We start from the raw sequence: 17,983 nt of genomic DNA on the forward strand, positions 1-17,983 counted from the left end.
CAAAATTAGAATTATGTATTAATACCTTCAGCTGCTGACATGCAGTGATACATATCAAAGGGGACAGGTGAAAATGTGTGGCCTGCCTGGGACTCGAACCCGGTATCTCCTGCTTACATGGCAGACGCTCTATCCACCTGGGCCACCAAGGGCACCGAAGATAGTGTGACTGCAGGGTCTATCTTGAGCACGCCTTCCGCGAGACCCATATTCTCACCTTATATGTCCACACACTACATTCGTAGTGTCCCTACCCAACGCACTCATTACTCCTGGAAGACATTCTTACCAAGTCCCGTAAGAATTCGGGTAATATGTGTGTATCTGCACAGAAGAAGGAGGTCATGGCCGGTATTGCCAGAACTATATACTTATATGGATGTGGTGTCTCTTCTTTCGGACATGTCTGAAAGAACAGACATGACCTCCTCCTGTGCAGATGCACACATATTACCCGAACTCTTATGGGACTTGGCAAGAATGTCTTCCACAAGTAATGAGTGTGTTGGGTAGGGACACTACGAATGTAGTGTGTGGACATATAAGGTGAGAATGTGGGTCTCGTGGGAGGTGTGCACTAGATAGTCCCCGCAGTCGCACTATCCTCTGTGCTCTTGGTGGCTCAGATGGATAGAGCATCTGCCCTGCCATGTAAGCAGGAGATCCTGGGTTCGAGTCCCAGTTGGGGCACACGTTTTCACCTGTCCCTGTTGATATACATCAATGCTCGTCAGCAGCTGAAGGTATTAATATATAATTATAATTTCGAATAGTATTGTAGTTAGGCTGTAATCCTGACTCAGTTTCTTCAACTTCCTCGCCCCTCTCGCGTCCTTTGGCTTTCAGAACAGGTCTGGTTTCTATACAAGGGTCGATAACCTTTCACCCCCTGTTCATTATTACTGATAGCTTCACGACTTCAATGAGTATATTCCAGTCAAAATTGTTTAAAGCTTTTTGTAAATCTGCAAGTGCTATAAATGTAGAATTGTTTTTTGTCTATCTATCAAGAATAAGTCATAGGGTCCTTATTTACTCATATATTTCTACATTTCCCCAGAACCCAAATTAATCTTATGACAGTTCTTCCAGTCTTCTATAGATAATTTGTATCATAAATTTTCAATCCTGACTAATGAAAGTAATGCATAAGTAATACTTTTGTCTTTCAACATATGCCTTCTTGCACATTAACATTTAAACTGCTATGGCGTTGGTGGTTTCACAGTGTAGTCTGTGTACAATATTTTTTCAATGTTCAAGTTGTGTAGTGTTTATTTAAAATTAGACCTGTATAAACTGTGTACCATCTCTACTGTCAGGGACCGCTCGACTGCCAGAAGCTGTGATATGCATGCAAGTCTGTTCCCATTGAAAGTGATGGTGAATATCTTTGAGAGCTCAAGTGTGTAATCAAACATGGTGTAGCTCAAAAGTGAGAAAATTTTATACATTAAAACTGCTGTGTTTGAGACAAAGGGTATGCAGAGAACGTACGATTTGGTTTATGACTTGTGATTCTTTTGTTGCAACAGGTTCCTGTTACTGCAGCAAGTGCACCTGAGAAACGTTTGAACGCTGACTCAAAACTAAAAGACCAGGAAAGAAAGAAGCTGAAGAGGAATGACCTTAGCACCCTGGACCGAGTGAAGACTCGTAACACGGAAGCAGTTAATACCGACAGCAATACAAAGTCTGCAAAGGAGGTATGCATATAAAGCTGCACAGTTTTCATTACCTTTGTAATATCAAATTCATAGATCTTTCGGGGGGGGGGGGGGGGGGGGGAGGCGTTCACTTATTAAAGTAACCCCCCCCCCCCCCCCACACACACACACAAGTGGTATCAGAGTTGCCACAAATTCTACAAATCAGGGAATTTTGAACATGTCAGGGAAATTTGAAAAAAAAAAAAGAAAATCTGGTTGTGCACCCCTCCCTACTGTGTCCTTCCCACCACTTCTCCCCTGTGCACCGCTCCCCTAAGTTTCCTGTCAGCTGCCTATGAGAGAGGCAGGGGGCCATGAGTAGTAGTAGTTCGTTCAGATCTCGAGAGTATTCGCACAAGTGTCCGTTGCACAGATTGATCACTGTGGGTGCAGTTCTCATATGGTGTCGTGATGTGTGACTGTGGGCATGAATAGCTGGCCACATGTGCACAAGCCAGAACTGAGGACCAGTTCTGCATGTATCTCTTGACGAATCGGGATCATCTATCTGAGGCCTGTCGCTTCCCACTGATGTGCAGGTCTACCTTTTGGATGTGGCCTCTGATCTGCCTGCTGGTCAGGTGTGCTTGTGTGAGGCATAAATCGGCAGCTTTTCTTGGTTTATCCACGGACTCAGGACTGCAGTGCATACTTGACAGGCGAGATGCTTCGGGCAGTCTATTTCAGGAGTTGTTACTGTATCTCAATGCATGTATGCTGTACAGTGTGATGTTTTACCGGCATATAACTTATTGTAGTGTTTATCAAGAGAATGATTCGGGAGTGTTGCAGCTCTAGAGATCACTATTGTGAGGTTTTAAAGCAGAAGCGATGTGAAAAATACGAAGAAGCCGAGAGAGCTAGACAGTAGTAGTCCATTATCCAGCAAGTTAATGAACTGGGCAAGGGGGCCACTAAACTAAGTGGAACTGATGGAGAGATCAGTCCTCTCATACAGGACTTTGGAGTGGTTTTCGTTGACAGATTTTAATTGGCTTTTTATTGCTTGACAAAAAAACTGAGTATTATTTGACCAGGAAAATGGCACTATACATACCCAGTTATGTCATTCTTATTTTCAAAACTTTAGTGTTACGTTATACAACATATTCCTTCCACATTTCTTATCTGATGCATTATCTCACCTGGAATGTTGACAAATCCTGTACGGGAGAAACAGCTGTTAATTCAAAGTTTGGGTTAACTTGTTAATGAACACAAAGATCGTTTACCAAAAAATGACATTTATTTACACAGCTTACCTGTTTAAATACATTTCGGATCAAAAATCCTGTAAAGAAGACGATAACACCCTGTCAAGACCTTCCAGCATACTGGAATAATCTTCTGCAGTTATCTGTATGTGCTGTAACTGTTGATTTGCACTTCATAATATGTATATATTTTTGGCAAAGTTCTTGTATTTTTGGAATTATTGTTTTACTAAATGATTTGAAAGTGGGTCCTGGCCCAAAACTAGTCATCAATAAAAAGTGAAATTTGTAACTTAGGCTGGTTTGCTGTTGTACAAGTGTCACTCCGAAAGAAATGCACACTATTTTTTTTTTAAAAAAATCCGTCTTACATTCTTCATGTTTGAAAGTTTTACAGTGTGTAGATCCATCCTTTAGGAACAATATTTTCATTTCTCCACATAATTTCCATCCTTCTCAAATGCCTTAAGCCATCTTGGAACCATGGCCTGTATACCCGCACGGTAAAATTCTGGACCAACCTGTTGGAGCCACTGTTTGGCAGCATGCACAAGGGAGTCATCATCTTCAAACCTTGTTCCATGAAGAGAGTCTTCCAGTTTCCCAAAGAGATGATAGTCACATGGAGCCAGGTCTGAGCTGTAAGGCGAGTGTTTCAGTGTTGTCCATCTGAGTTTTGTGATCGCTTGCATGGTTTTTTGACTGACATGTGGCCGTACATTGTCATGCAACAGCAAAATATCCTGCATTTGCCGAAGTGGTCAAACACGACTCAATTGAGCTAGAAGTTTCTTCAGTGTCGTCACATATGCATCAGAATGTATGGTGGTTCCACTTGGCATGATGTCCACAAGCAACAGTCCTTCGGAATCGAAAAACTCTGTAGCCATAACTTTTCCAGCAGAAGGTGAGGCTTTGAATTTTTTTTCCTTGGGTGAATTTGCAGCATGCCACTCCATTCATTGCCTCCTTGTCTCTGGTGAAAAATGATGGAGCCGTGTTTCATCACCTGTCACAGTTCTTCCAAGAAATTCATCTCCACCATTCTCATACTGTTCCAAAAGTTCGCTGCATACCGTTTTTTTCGTTTCTTTCTGAGCCACTGTCAACATTTTGGGAAACCACCTGGCACAAATCTTCTATAACCCCAACACTTTCAGTATTCTGCAAACAGTTCCTTCCCCTATCCCAACGTAGTGTGACAATTTGTTCACTGTGGTGTGTCTGTCAGCAGTCACCAATTCGTTAACTCTCTGCACATTGTCTGGAGTGCGTGCAGTACAAGGTCTGCCACTGCGAGGACAGTTCTCAATATTGCCGTGCCCACTTTCATCGCGTAACCTGCTTGCCCACCGACTAACTGTACTGAGATCTACAGCAGCATCTCCAACAGCGGACAATGACGAAGACTCTAGTACAAAGACGGTCGGTGCTGGCAATGATAGGAACTCACCTCAGAAGGTATACAAATACAGCTAAAAAAATTTGGTTTTAACAGCAGAAGTTGTTCATTGTCTTTCATCCAACAGATTATTCCAGTAATTACTTATTACATAGATGTTAAGGCAGGGAATCCACATTTTGAGTAGTTGTATGTTCTGATTTGTATTGCATTCAAGACCAAACAGCATTTTGTAAAAACTGTTTATGCACTTAAACTTGTAGTGGTGAGAGAGACTTGGAGAATGACCAGTGAATTCTAATATTCCTTTTTGTGGACTGTGAGGTATATGAGGCTAAATTACTAAGTGTCTGTGCTTACATTCGAGTTGTCATTCGGTTTCCACGTTGAATTGAACCCATGAGCTCATAGGCTACATTATTCTTGTCTTTAGTGGCATGTTTCATTGTTGTCGCAGCAGTTTGCTTTGCGCTTTTGTGAAGCAAATGTGGCCTTGCTACCCTGTATTTGTAGTAATGAAGAACAGCAGCCTGTGACTGATGTTTTGTGGTCTGAAGATGCATCAGAACCTCAACTCCATAGAAGACTTTCAGCACGATATGGAGGCAATATTTTATCATGGTAAATGTTTACCAATGGATTAAACAGTTCAAAATGGCCGAACAAATGGGAAGGGCGAATAAAGAGCAAGGTGTCCAAATGCAACCAATGCTGACAGAGGTCCTGATCTAATTTTAAATAAACTGAATAAACGAAAATTGTATCAGATGAAGCGGCAAGCCTTGTATGTCATCCATGATTCTATATATTTCACCCATAGCAGTCTAAACTTCCTTAATGTTTCTGTGAGATGGGTTCCGAAATAACACAATGTACAGCACAAAAGGAATAATGTGAGAATCTGTCAGCAGCTGCAGGGCTGCCATGCTAATGAAGATGAAATGTTTTTAAATTGACTCATCACTAGAGATGGAAACATGAGTTCTTTACCTTGATGCACAGAACAAATGCCAGAGCATGAGCAAAGACCGGGACCGATGACCATAGCAATCTGGTCCCTTTAATCCCCCAAACCAACCAAACCAACCATGAGCAAACACCAAAGTGTAGACTGGGAACATCCTGGGTCTCCAGTGAAAAAGAAATCTGAGAGTCATTCCTTAGCAGGAGAAATGATGCTATCAGTTTTCTCGGGGCACACACAGGCCATTTCTGGGAAATTACCCTGAAAAGAGGCAACAGTAAAAAGTGAACATTACAGCAATGTGCCTAGCAGTGAACTAAGCCTGCAGTTTGAAACAAACACAGTGGTATATTGTCGAACAGGATTATATTTTTGCATGGCAGTGTGCATCCACATATCACCAACCATGTTATTCAGACTCTTGAGAATATGCATTTAGGAGTGTTCGAGCACTCTGCATTCAGTCCTGACCTTACACTGTCAGATTTATGTTTATTTGGTGTGCTTAAATATAATTTAATTGGCCATCAAATCAGTTCTAATGAAGATTTGAAGGAAGTGGTATATACTTGTCTCATTGTTAAATCGAAAATGTGTCATTTTTTACCATACATCTGTAATTATGTAACTCTATGTAACAGCAGTAAGGGAAATTGTAAACACTCCTCTATTTCTAAAGGAACTACAGTAGCAGAGAGCATACAAAGTATACCAACTTATGCAGACAGGCTGATGTGTGAACTAATCAGTGACATCACATTCTCTCTGTGCAGGGGGCTCCTGTGACTTCAGGAAGTGAATCTCAAACACGATCTAAGTCTGAACCAAGACCAGAAGACTTGGAAAAGCAAAAAAAGAGCAACAGTGGCCTGAGGACAGTGGACAAGTTCAAGAGTTCTAGTACAAACACGATCCATGCTAATGTTAATACGAAATCGGCACAAAAGGTATACAAATAAGAGCTAAAATTACTTGTTTCACACAATAAAAATTGTTCACTATCTTTCAAACAACAGGATTTTCCAGTCATTATTCAGTACCAGAAAATTAAAAAATACTTTAAGAAAGTTAAGAGGCAGGTTCCTTGTACCAGAACAAGGAGATAGTTCATATAAACGTATGTTCAAAATGCTTTCATTTTTGAGTTAGTAATGAAAGTTGACATTCACTGGCGCTCTACACGCCACCTAGCAAATTTTCTTATCTATACTCACATTTGACTCATTGTATCCTAGATGGCGTTGTGTTACATCTATTCATCATTTGTCTTTTTTCAAAATGTCTGTAGCATACAATTACAACAGAAACTGAGTTCACTGAAAATGCCTCATTCATAAATGGCAGGATATTCATTCTGTGAGCAGACAGACATGATTTTTATGTATAGTCACACAAATAGTAATGGACATGTGGCTGCATAGCTTTATCAGACGGCATTTCCAGACTGAAGATACCTTAGTCATTATGTATTATCATGTTACTGAGACAGGATATGTAGCACCACAGACTATTAACTGACGAAGACCACATGCGGCTCATTTGCCTGACCAAGAAGAGCACGTTGTTGAGTCTTGTCAAAGAAGAGTCTGGTATCAGCGTAAGGTAAGTGGCCCTGGCAAGTGGTACATTGCCAAGATTTGCGTAGAGGATACGTCAAGAGGAACTCGTGTATTTGTATCATTTTCAGGATGTGCAGGGCCTTACTCCTGCCGATCACCCACTAAAGGAGATCTTTTGCCTGTGATTTGCTGCACAAACTGCCATCTGTTCTTTCTCTCTTCAGTTTTGTTTACAAATGGGCCAGTCATGCTGCACCACAGACCAGATGTCAGCATCAGTTTAAGCTTAATGTGTGAACTGGAATTGTAGGTGACTGACTGGTAGGACCATATGTTTTCCCGAAACATCTTACAGGTGCTTCGTAGAGAGACTGTATTCAGAACATTGTCTAGGACCTACAGGAAAATTTGCCCATGCAAAAAGGGAGAATCATGTGGTTTATGCATGATGGAGCTCTAGCACATTTCAGTCTCACTGTCAGAGATGGATTGGCTATCTACCATGACAGATGAATAGTTAGAAGACGACAATTTCCATGGCCAGCATGTTTCCCAACCTCAGTCATTGAGTTATTACTTCTGGGGACAACTTGAACAGTTAGTCTGTGCACCAGGTTGCAGAAACTCCTCATTGGTTTGTCATGGAAGCCTGCGAAACCACTCAAAACCATGGGGCAGTATTTGAAATGGTGCGACAATCTGTGATTGAATAAGTGCATGCACATTTAGAAACCAGAGGAGAACATTTTGAGTGTTGATGGGCTCAAATCATCTATATTGTCAGCATTCATTAATGACTTGAAATAGATATTTTGGACAGATGTTTATATCAGTTTTTTCCTTGTTCTGGTGTAAGGAACATGGCCCCAAGGTTTGCACAAGTATTTGTGAAACACCCTGTTTAGATGGTAACTCTTTCCCTGCTTCAGGCATGCTCCTTGCACTTTGTGCTGAGGCAGCTTTCGTTACGGTGCCCGCCAAATGCTGGTGGCTGTGCTGAGAGATGGTGTTATGACTGATATGAAACACTTATCTTCAGATTCTTCAAGAAATATTAGGTGAAAAAACTTTAATTTTGCCCGTTTTACAGTCTTATATCTTCACTCGATAACGGCCTGAATTTCTTTTTATTTATGCCACAGTTAGTGGACTGCACAAAATTAAGTAAAACATTGCGTAAAATTGTAAAGATTTTGCAGAGGTAAAAATGCATTGCGTAAACTTTGATTTCAGTTCATATGTTGCAGTGAACAAAATGTAGATGAAATATCAAAATTTTATTTAAAATTGAGAGCAGAAGGCTATCTTACGTCATTCTCGGGTTATTGGGTTATATATCTGAAAGATGGTTGCATGTGACATGCACATTCGCATCCTAGGGCATTGCAAATTGTATAGTCGTATCTAATAAATGATTCAAGTAGTTTTATTCCCCCCCCCCCCCCCCCCCAAGCCCCTTTGCTAATGAGAGCACATAATGAGAAACATATTTATATGATAAATACTTGAAACATTTTTATTCACTAAGAGGTGAAAGTGAGAGGTCAGTAGCTCAGGACGTATTCAGATGTCCACAGCACTGTAGGAAAACCCCAGCAATGCATGTGTACATGTCCACAACACCTGGGAATGGTGTAACAGGACCTGTACACTCCCACAGCAGGGAAAGCGTTAAGGCAGTAGGTGTATGTCCTGATTTGTACTGCATTCATAATCTTTAAGAAAAATAGTTTATTGTAATAACTGTTTGTACAATAGTTTATTGTAATAACTATTTGTACACTTATGCCTGTAGAGTGAGAGCACACATTTCCTTCTTCTTCTTCTTCTTCTTCTTCTTCCTTTCTTTCTTTTATTTAGTGGCTCAGCAAAGTTAGTAGAATTATGCTCAATTGCTATATTTATTTTTTAACAATTTTTGTGTGTGACTTAGAACCAAAAATTTTGGTAGTCTGAATATCTCCCATAGTCACTCTGTGAGCTGTTTTTGTGGTGGTAAGTGTATTTCCCACTGTAAAAATGTGGCAAGTTTTCAAACTTCAGAAGTGACAACAGTAACCATCTCATGACAAACAGAAACTGATTGTTGTAGCCATTTTTACACTCCTAGTGCAGCATACTCCTACAGGATGTCAGGCACATCCAGAAGTGGTAAGATACATTCCCAAAATTTTTGTAAAACCACTAAGTTGGTCGTAAGTATTCTGCCCAAGGTCCACAAGACACACTTCCCAATCCTCTTTGAGAAACTACTTTGGTGGCAAGCATACTTCCAAAAAACCTTTAAAACAGTGTTGTTTGGGAGGATGTATACTTCTCTTAGCTCTAAGAGCTATATTTCACAACAAACAGAAACAACAGCTGGTGTGGCAGACTAACACTAGCCCCAGGAGGGTTTTGAAGTGGCATGATGCTTTCCTATAAACACAGTAAAGGAATACAGTTACTAGTAAGGGCATCACTGATTGACTGCAAAAGCATTAATACCGATCTGTTGTCAATTTGAGAATGGCCAATGAGCCATAATATTTCATTTCCTAATGGATAGTTTGATACACAAGGATAAGCCTGTTAGAGTCTGCACTTCTGTTGTAGTTGTCCATAGATTGCTACTAAGACTTCTTGTGCTCACCAGCTTTAGTGTTTCTTCGCTTGTGGTAGGTTTCAGTGTTATCATGTAAGTTTGCTTTGGGCTCTTGTAAAGTGCTGCTTTCCATTCACAAAAATGAAGAACAGCATTCTGTGATCTGTTTCTTTTAGTCTGAAGATCCATCATAAGCAGAATCGCATATAAGACTTTCAGTACGCTATAAGGGCAATGTGTTACCACGGAAAAGTGCTTACATGCAGATTGAACAGTTCAGAATTGGCTGAACAAACAGGAAGATTGAGGAAAGAGTAGGATGTTGACTCACATACGTTACTGAGCAAGTCCGTGACCAGATCTTGGATAACTGACAACTGTCTCTGGTGAAGTGGTAAACAGTGTACATTATCCATGGTTCTGCATATGATATCACCCATAACAGTCTAAAATTTCATAAAGTGCACAAGCATGGCATGGGAATGCCCTGAATCTCCAGCCAAAAATGAATTTGAGAGTCAGTCTTGTGCAGGAAAACTGATGCTTTCAGGTTTTTTGGGATATGCAAGGACCAGTTGTGGAACTTTATCTTGTTATCTTGTAAAGGTGTCTATAGTGAACATTACAGTGATATTAGTGATATGCTTGGATATGAGTTGAAGCCTTTAATTTGAAACAAACACTAAGAATTGTTGTCAAAAATAATCATTTTTGGCACAACATGCTACTCACACTCTTTGAACTCGTCAGAACATGCATTTAGAAGTGTTTTGAGCACACTGCTTAAAGTACTGATCCGATCCATTCCTGTCAGATTTCTGTTTGTGTGGTTCACTTAAAAGTGATTTAAAAACCTGTCAGATAACCATAGATGAAGATGTTGTGAAGTAAGCGATGTATACATGGTTCGATGTTCAATTTATAAACTTTTTTTCCATGAGGGTATTGGAAAGCTTGTGCAGTGGGAGATTGAGTACATTGAAAAGCAGTGTCACAGTGTTGTAAATTTTGTGCTGCTGTTGTTTTAAATAGAAAAATGTTGTGCAGATATTTTTTGTCAATTTGGATCATTTTGGGTCTTGTTGTTTATATTGGATTATAATACATCTTTGTTACCATACATATGTGAGTATGTAACTTATACATAGGGACAGAATAAGGAACCTACTGTGTCTAGAAGAACTACTGTAGCAAAGAACACACACAGTATTGGCATTTATCTGGTAATAAATATGCATCCAGTCAAAGTGACTGGTTTCATATTTATTAGCAGATAAACGCCAATTTAAATCACAGTCACAGTTTGTCATCTACAATGGATATATACAAAAAAAAAAAAAAAAAAAAAAAAAAAAAAAAAAAAAAAAAAAAAAAAAAACCAGTATGTTGAAACTTCATATTTTCACTGTGCAGGTGGAGGTTCCTGTGATTTTAGGACGTGAATCTCGAACACGTTCCAAGTCTGATCTGAGACGAGATGAGTTGGAAAAAAGAAAAAGGAGCAGCAGTAGCCTGAGGACAGAGGACAAAGTCAGGAGCCGTAGTGCAAACTCTGTCCATGCTGATGTTAATATGAATTCAGCGCAGAAGGTATACAGATACTTAACAAATTTTTCTTTAGACAATAAAAGATTTTTATTATCTTTCATGTAGCATATAATTCCTTTCATTATTCACTACACTGGTGTTAATGGAGGGAATCCACTTCTAAAGGAAATAAATTTTCTGATTTGAACCATGGATCTTGCCGTTGGTGGGGAGGCTTGCGTGCCTCAGTGATACAGATAGCCGTACCGTAGGTGCAACCACAACGGAGGGGTATCTGTTGAGAGGCCAGACAAACATGTGGTTCCTGAAGAGGGGCAGCAGCCTTTTCAGTAGTTGCAGGGGCAACAGTCTGGATGATTGACTGATCTGGCCTTGCAACATTAAACAAAATGGCCTTGCTGTGCTGGTACTGCGAACGGCTGAAAGCAAGGGGAAAATACAGCCATAATTTTTCCCGAGGACATGCAGCTTTACTGTATGATTAAATGATGATGGCGTCCTCCTGGGTAAAATATTCCGGAGGTAAAATAGTCCCCCATTTGGATCTCCAGGCGGGGACTACTCAGGAGGACGTCGTTATCAGGAGAAAGAAAACTGGCGTTCTACGGATCGGAGCGTGGAATGTCAGATCCCTTAATCGGGCAGGTAGGTTAGAAAATTTGAGAAGGGAAATGGATAGATTAAAGTTAGATATAGTGAGAATTAATGAAGTTCGGTGGCAGGAGGAACAAGACTTCTGGTCAGGTGACTACAGGGTTATAAACACAAAATCAAATAGGGGTAATGCAGGAGTAGGTTTAATAATGAATAAAAAAATAGGGATGCAGGTAAGCTACTACAAACAGCATAGTGAACGCATTATTATGGCCAAGATAGACACAAAGCCCATGCTTACTACAGTAGTACAAGTTTATATGCCAACTAGCTCTGCAGATGATGAAGAAATTGATGAAATGTATGATGAGATAAAAGAAATTATTCAGGTAGTGAAGGGAGACGAAAATTTAATAGTCATGGGTGACTGGAATTCGTCAGTAGGAAAAGGGAGAGAAGGAAACATAGTAGGTGATTATGGATTGGGGCTAAGAAATGAAAGAGGAAGCTGTCTGGTAGAATTTTGCACAGAGCATAACTTAATCATAGCTAACACTTGGTTCAAGAATCATAAAAGAAGGTTGTATACCTGGAAGAATCCTGGACATACTAAAAGGTAGATTATATAATGGTAAGGCAGAGATTTAGGAATCAGGTTTTAAATTGTAGGACATTTCCAGGGCAGATGTGGACTCTGACCACAATCTATTGGTTATGAACTGTAGGTTAAAACTGAAGAAACTGCAAAAAGGTGGGAATTTAAGGACATGGGATCCGGATAAGCTGAAAGAACCAGAGGTTGTACAGAGTTTCAAGGAGAGCATAAGGGAACAATTGACAGGAATGGGGGAAAGAAACACAGTAGAAGAAGAATGGGAAGCTCTGAGGGATGAAGTCGTGAAGGCAGCAGAGGATAAAGTAGGTAAAAAGACGAGGGCTGCTAGAAATCCTTGGGTAACAGAAGAAATATTGAATTTAATTGATGAAAGGAGAAAATATAAAAATGCAGTAAATGAAGTAGGCAAAAAGGAATACAAACGTCTCAAAAATGAGATCGACAGGAAGTGCAGAATGGCTAAGCAGGGATGGCTAGAGGAGAAATGTAAGGATGTAGAAGCGTATCTCACTAGGGGTAAGATAGATACTGCCTACAGGAAAATTAGAGAGACCTTTGGAGAGAAGAGAACCATTTGTATGAATATCAAGAGCTCAGATGGCAACCCAGTTCTAAGCAAAGAAGGGAAGGCAGAAAGGTGGAAAGAGTATATAGAAGGTTTATACAAGGGCGATGTACTTGAGGACAATATTATGGAAATGGAAGAGGATGTAGATGAAGACAAAATGGGAGATAAGATACTGCGTGAAGAGTTTGAAAGAGCACTGAAAGACCTGAGTCGAAACAAGGCCCCCGGAGTAGACAACATTCCATTGGAACTACTGACGGTCTTGGGAGAGCCAGTCATGACAAAATTCTACCATCTGGTGAGCAAGATGTATGAGACAGGCGAAATACCCTCAGACTTCAGCTGACAGATGTGAAAATTACCGAACTATCACTTTAATAAGTCACATCTGCAAAATACTAACGCGAATTCTTTACAGACGAATGGAAAAACTGGTAGATGCGGACCTCGGGGAGGATCAGTTTGGAATTCGTAGAAATGTTGGAACACGTGAGGCGATACTGACCTTACGACTTACCTTAGGAGAAAGATTAAGAAAAGGCAAACCTACGTTTCTAGCATTTGTAGACTTAGAGAAAGCTTTTGACAATGTTGACTGGAATACTCTTTCAAATTCTGAAGGTGGCAGGGGTAAAATACAGGGAACGAAAGGCTATTTACAATTTGTACAGTAACCAGATAGCAGTTATTAGAGTCGAGGGGCATGAAAGGAAAGCAGTGGTTGGGAAAGGAGTGAGACAGGGTTGTAGCCTCTCCCCGGTGCTATTCAATCTGTATATTGAGCAAGCAGTAAAGGAAACAAAAGAAAAATTTGGAGTAGGTATTAAAATCCATGGAGAAGAAGTAAAAACTTTGAGGTTCGCCGATGACATTGTAATTCTGTCAGAGACAGCAAAGGACTTGGAAGAGCAGTGGAATGGAATGGACAGTGTATTGAAAGGAGGATATAAGATGAACATCAACAAAAGCAAAACGAGGATAATGGAATGTAGTCGAATTAAGTCGGGTGATGCCGAGGGAATTAGATTAGGAAATGAGACACTTAAAGTAGTAAAGGAATTTTGCTATTTGGGGAGCAAAATAACTGATGATGGTCGAAGTAGAGAGTATATAAGGTGTAGACTGGCAATGGCAAGGAAAGCGTTTCTTAAGAAGAGAAATTTGTTAACATCTAGTATAGATTTAAGTGTCAGGAAGTCATTTCTGAAAGTATTTGTATGGAGTGTAGCCATGTACGGAAATGAAACATGGACGATAAATAGTTTGGACAAGAATAGAATAGAAGCTTTCGAAATGTGGTGCTACAGAAAATTCTGAAGATAAGGTGGATAGATCACATAACTAATGAGGAGGTATTGAAAAGGATTGGGGGGAAGAGAAGTTTGTGGCACAACTTGACTAGAAGAAGGGATCGGTTGGTAGGACATGTTTTGAGGCATCAAGGGATCACAAATTTAGCATTGGAGGGCAGCGTGGAGGGTAAAAATCGTAGAGGGAGACCAAGAGATGAATACACTAAGCAGATTCAGAAGGATGTAGGTTGCAGTAGGTACTGGGAGATGAAGAACCTTGCACAGGATAGAGTAGCATGGAGAGCTGCATCAAACCAGTCTCAGGACTGAAGACAACAACAACAACAACAACAACAACAACAACAAAAACACATACTGTTAAAAAAAATACCACAATATTGTAATAACCATTTGTACACTAACACGCATGGAGGTGAGAGCACACATGTCCCGCTTACTGATACCAATACAGTTGATGAATTAGAGAGTGGGCAACAAACTTCAATATTTCATCATTTTGTCGGCTATTAAATACAGGCATGCAGAGACTGCTGTGTAATATTGATGATTGTTTCCATTTTGAGGACATGTTGCTCGTCATGAATCACTATGATACATTAACCGTTTCATTGAAGTCTCCTTTCTGACATTCTTCAGTTTCCACTCCAGTTTGGCGTTTATTCAGTATGTCCATATGTTTCAAAATGATGTGTTTCTACTTTAATCCACTCATGGCCTATCATCTTCTCTCAGCTGGGTTGACATTCTGCTAAATAATATTGGGAAAGTGTTTGTTAATTATTTCATCCATATATTTTGCTTGATTAATATCTCATTCCTTTCCACAGAACTTAAGATTTGATGGTTTGAGAATAATTATTTACTGTACTCCTAATGATTACTTGCCCATAAATAATTTTCCATAACCTTCCCACTTTCTCGTAGTAAACCTTCCTGTCTCTAAGTTACTTGCAGGGAGGGGGCCAATAGAGATACCTCATGCAACCGTTTTAAGGCGTGGGAGGATTTTGATGATGATTTTTGTCGGTACATGGGATGTCTTTTATGCACGGTTATCATCTGTTCTGTTTTTTACCAATAAATATATCATTGTCAGTATTAAAGGAAGGTAATATTTCATCGAACTCACTCAGTATCTCTGCAGTTATCTTCTTTCTTGAGCACCTCTAAAAGAGTCCACTCTAATTCCTCCTTCGTCAAGTATTTTTGGACCTAAAATTACAAACATGAACTGTTGTAAGCAACTAATGAAGTATAATGGTAGACATTCTAAAATATACTGCTCTTTTAGCTCATTGCTTCGTTTATATGTACAAACCGATAACACTGACAATTCGAAATAGTACTTACATGATCAGGTGTATGGTGTGTGCAGTACACTGCTGCTGCAGTGCCAGGAATAATTACTTTCACACTTGACCTGTTGATGCTCCGGTTGCTCTGACAACTAAACGTATGCTAAACAATGACTAGAAAGGTATCAACATTCAGATGGCTATAATCCTTGGCATTTTTCAGGTAGAGGGCAAAAGGTGATTGGTTTATAAAACCACCAGGGTTAAGAGATCTGTTTGGACATTGGCATTCTGTAACTAGTATCTGCTTGTCTGTCACATTAATCTACATCTACAGCTACATCTAAATATATATCTATACTCTAAAAACCACTGTGAAGTGCATGGCAGAGGGTAGATGCCATTGTACCAGTTATTACTGTTTCTTCTTGTTCTATTCATGTATGGATCACAGGAAGAATAATTGTTTGAATGCTTTTGTGTGTGCTGTAATTATTCAAATATTACCCTAATGATCCCTGTGTGAGTGATATGTAGGGGTGGTAGTATATTTCCAGAATCATCATTAAAGCCAGTTCTTGAAACTTCATTAGTAGACTTTCTCGGGATAGTTTATGTCTATCTTCAGTTCAATTCCTTTGGTATCTATGTGACACTTTCCCATGGAGCAAACAAACCAGTAACCATTTGTGCTGCCCTTCTCTGTGTACATTCCCTGAGTCCTATTCAGTACGGGTTCCACACACTTGAACAATATTCTAGAATTGGTCACATGTGTGATTTGTAGACTGATTGCACTTTCCCAGTATTATACAAAGAAACTGAAATCTACCACCTGCTTTACTCACGACTCGCTGTACATGATCGTTCCATTTCACATCCCTACTAAGTGTTACACCTGGGTATTTGTAGGAGATGGTCCATTCCAGCTGTGACTCTTTGATATTATTGTCATAGGACACTATGTCTCTTAATTTCGTGAAGTACACAATTTTACATTTCTAAACATTTAAAGCAAGTTGCCAGTCTTTGCACCACTTTGAAATCTTGTCAAGATCTGACTGAATAGTTACGCAGCTTCTTTCAGACAGTATTTCATTACGGATAACTGCATCGTCTGCAAAAAGTCTGAGGTTGCTATTAATATTGTCCGGAAGGTCATTGATATACATCATGAACAGCATGGGTCCCAACACACTTCTCTGGGACACACCTGAAGTTATTTCTACATCTGACAATGACACTCTATCCAACATAATATGCTGTGCCCTCCCTACCAAAAAGTCCTCAATGGACTTGGCAGCATGAAGGCTTTGAACAAGGTCCCATACGTGAGTTTTACATGACAGTTTATTGTCTATCAGAACTCTGAAATTTGAACTGTTCAGTCTCACTAATTGTAATCCTATTCTGTGTTACTAGAGAGTCAGGTTTTGTTGAAGTGTGTGTTATAAACTGTGAAAACTGAGTCTTGCTTTATTTCTACAAGCCATTAACTTAAGTCTTGAACTGGCATATTTGAAACTGTGGCAACGTTGCACACACCTTCTTTCACTACCCAGCTAGTGTCATTAGCAAACAGAAATATTTTAGGCACCCCCCGCTCCTCCCCCACCAGCCCCTTTAACTGTGCTCCACTCAGACCCCACATGATAGCCATACTCAGTACATTGGAGAATGACCTTTTGCTGTCTGTTCTTAGAGTAAGTGGTGAAACAATTGTGAGCTACTCCCCATATTCTATAATGGTCCAACTTTTGGTGCAGTATTTTGTGATCAATCAATGAAACACCTCATTTAAATCGAAAAAGATGCCTATCGTTCGAAACCCTTTGTTTAAGCCATCCAGTACCTTACAAAAAAAAAAAAAAAAAAAAAAAGAGAATATAGCATTTTCAGTTGTTAAATCACTTCTAAATCCAAACTGTTTGACAGCAGATTGTGTAAAAAGAAATGATCAATTATTCTTACACACACCCTTTTTAATAAATTTAGAAATAGATCTAAGATTGTCTACATGATCCCTTTCTTCCTTTTTATAAAGCGGGTTTACTACTGAGTAATTTAATCGTTAAGGGAACTGACCATTCCCAAAGAAAAATTACAAATATGTGTAATTAATCAATAAATATTAATATAGGGCAATATCAACAGTGAAACAAAGTGGTATTACAGAAGTCAAATTTGTTAGAAATTGGGAGGTAGATCAGAGATTCAGTTGCTTTGCACCATTCAGTGATAGGTTTATTCTCATTAGCTTTGACAGCAAACTGACGCCAACAACAATAAATCAGGAATACATTTAGACATCACGAGCAGGAGAAGAAGAAGAAGAGATAACGAGAGAATACGAGGTACAGTAGCTGGCAGACTTCGATTCATTGTCATAATACTTGGGAAATACAAACATTCTGCTAAGGAGACATCATCTTAGAATATTCCTCATATGTTTGAGGCCAGTACCAAATAGGGGTAATGCATCTATACAATGAAAGGCAGCTCAGATTTTTCTGGTTTGTTTGACTCATGGGAGAGCATAGAGCAAATCTTGAAATACCAAGTTTAGCAGACTGTCGAAGATAGGCGAAAATTGTATTGCAGAAACCTACTTACAGAA

At 39.6% G+C, this 17,983-nt stretch overlaps 1 protein-coding gene across 25 annotated transcripts in view; it reads left to right on the top strand.

Moving 5' to 3' along the window:
* LOC126291683 (uncharacterized) overlaps positions 1 to 17,983 on the top strand; it is a 348,608-nt gene that overhangs the window by 36,952 nt on the left and 293,673 nt on the right. For all 25 annotated transcript variants that reach the window (XM_049985282.1, XM_049985285.1, XM_049985288.1 and 22 more), the window contains exons 4-6: positions 1,536 to 1,706; positions 6,063 to 6,236; positions 10,846 to 11,022. In XM_049985282.1, the coding sequence (XP_049841239.1) occupies positions 1,536 to 1,706; positions 6,063 to 6,236; positions 10,846 to 11,022 (522 nt within the window). The remainder of the gene's footprint in view (positions 1 to 1,535; positions 1,707 to 6,062; positions 6,237 to 10,845; positions 11,023 to 17,983) is intronic.

Source organism: Schistocerca gregaria, chromosome 9, assembly GCF_023897955.1.
Source record: "Schistocerca gregaria isolate iqSchGreg1 chromosome 9, iqSchGreg1.2, whole genome shotgun sequence".
Lineage (NCBI taxonomy): Eukaryota > Metazoa > Arthropoda > Insecta > Orthoptera > Acrididae > Schistocerca > Schistocerca gregaria.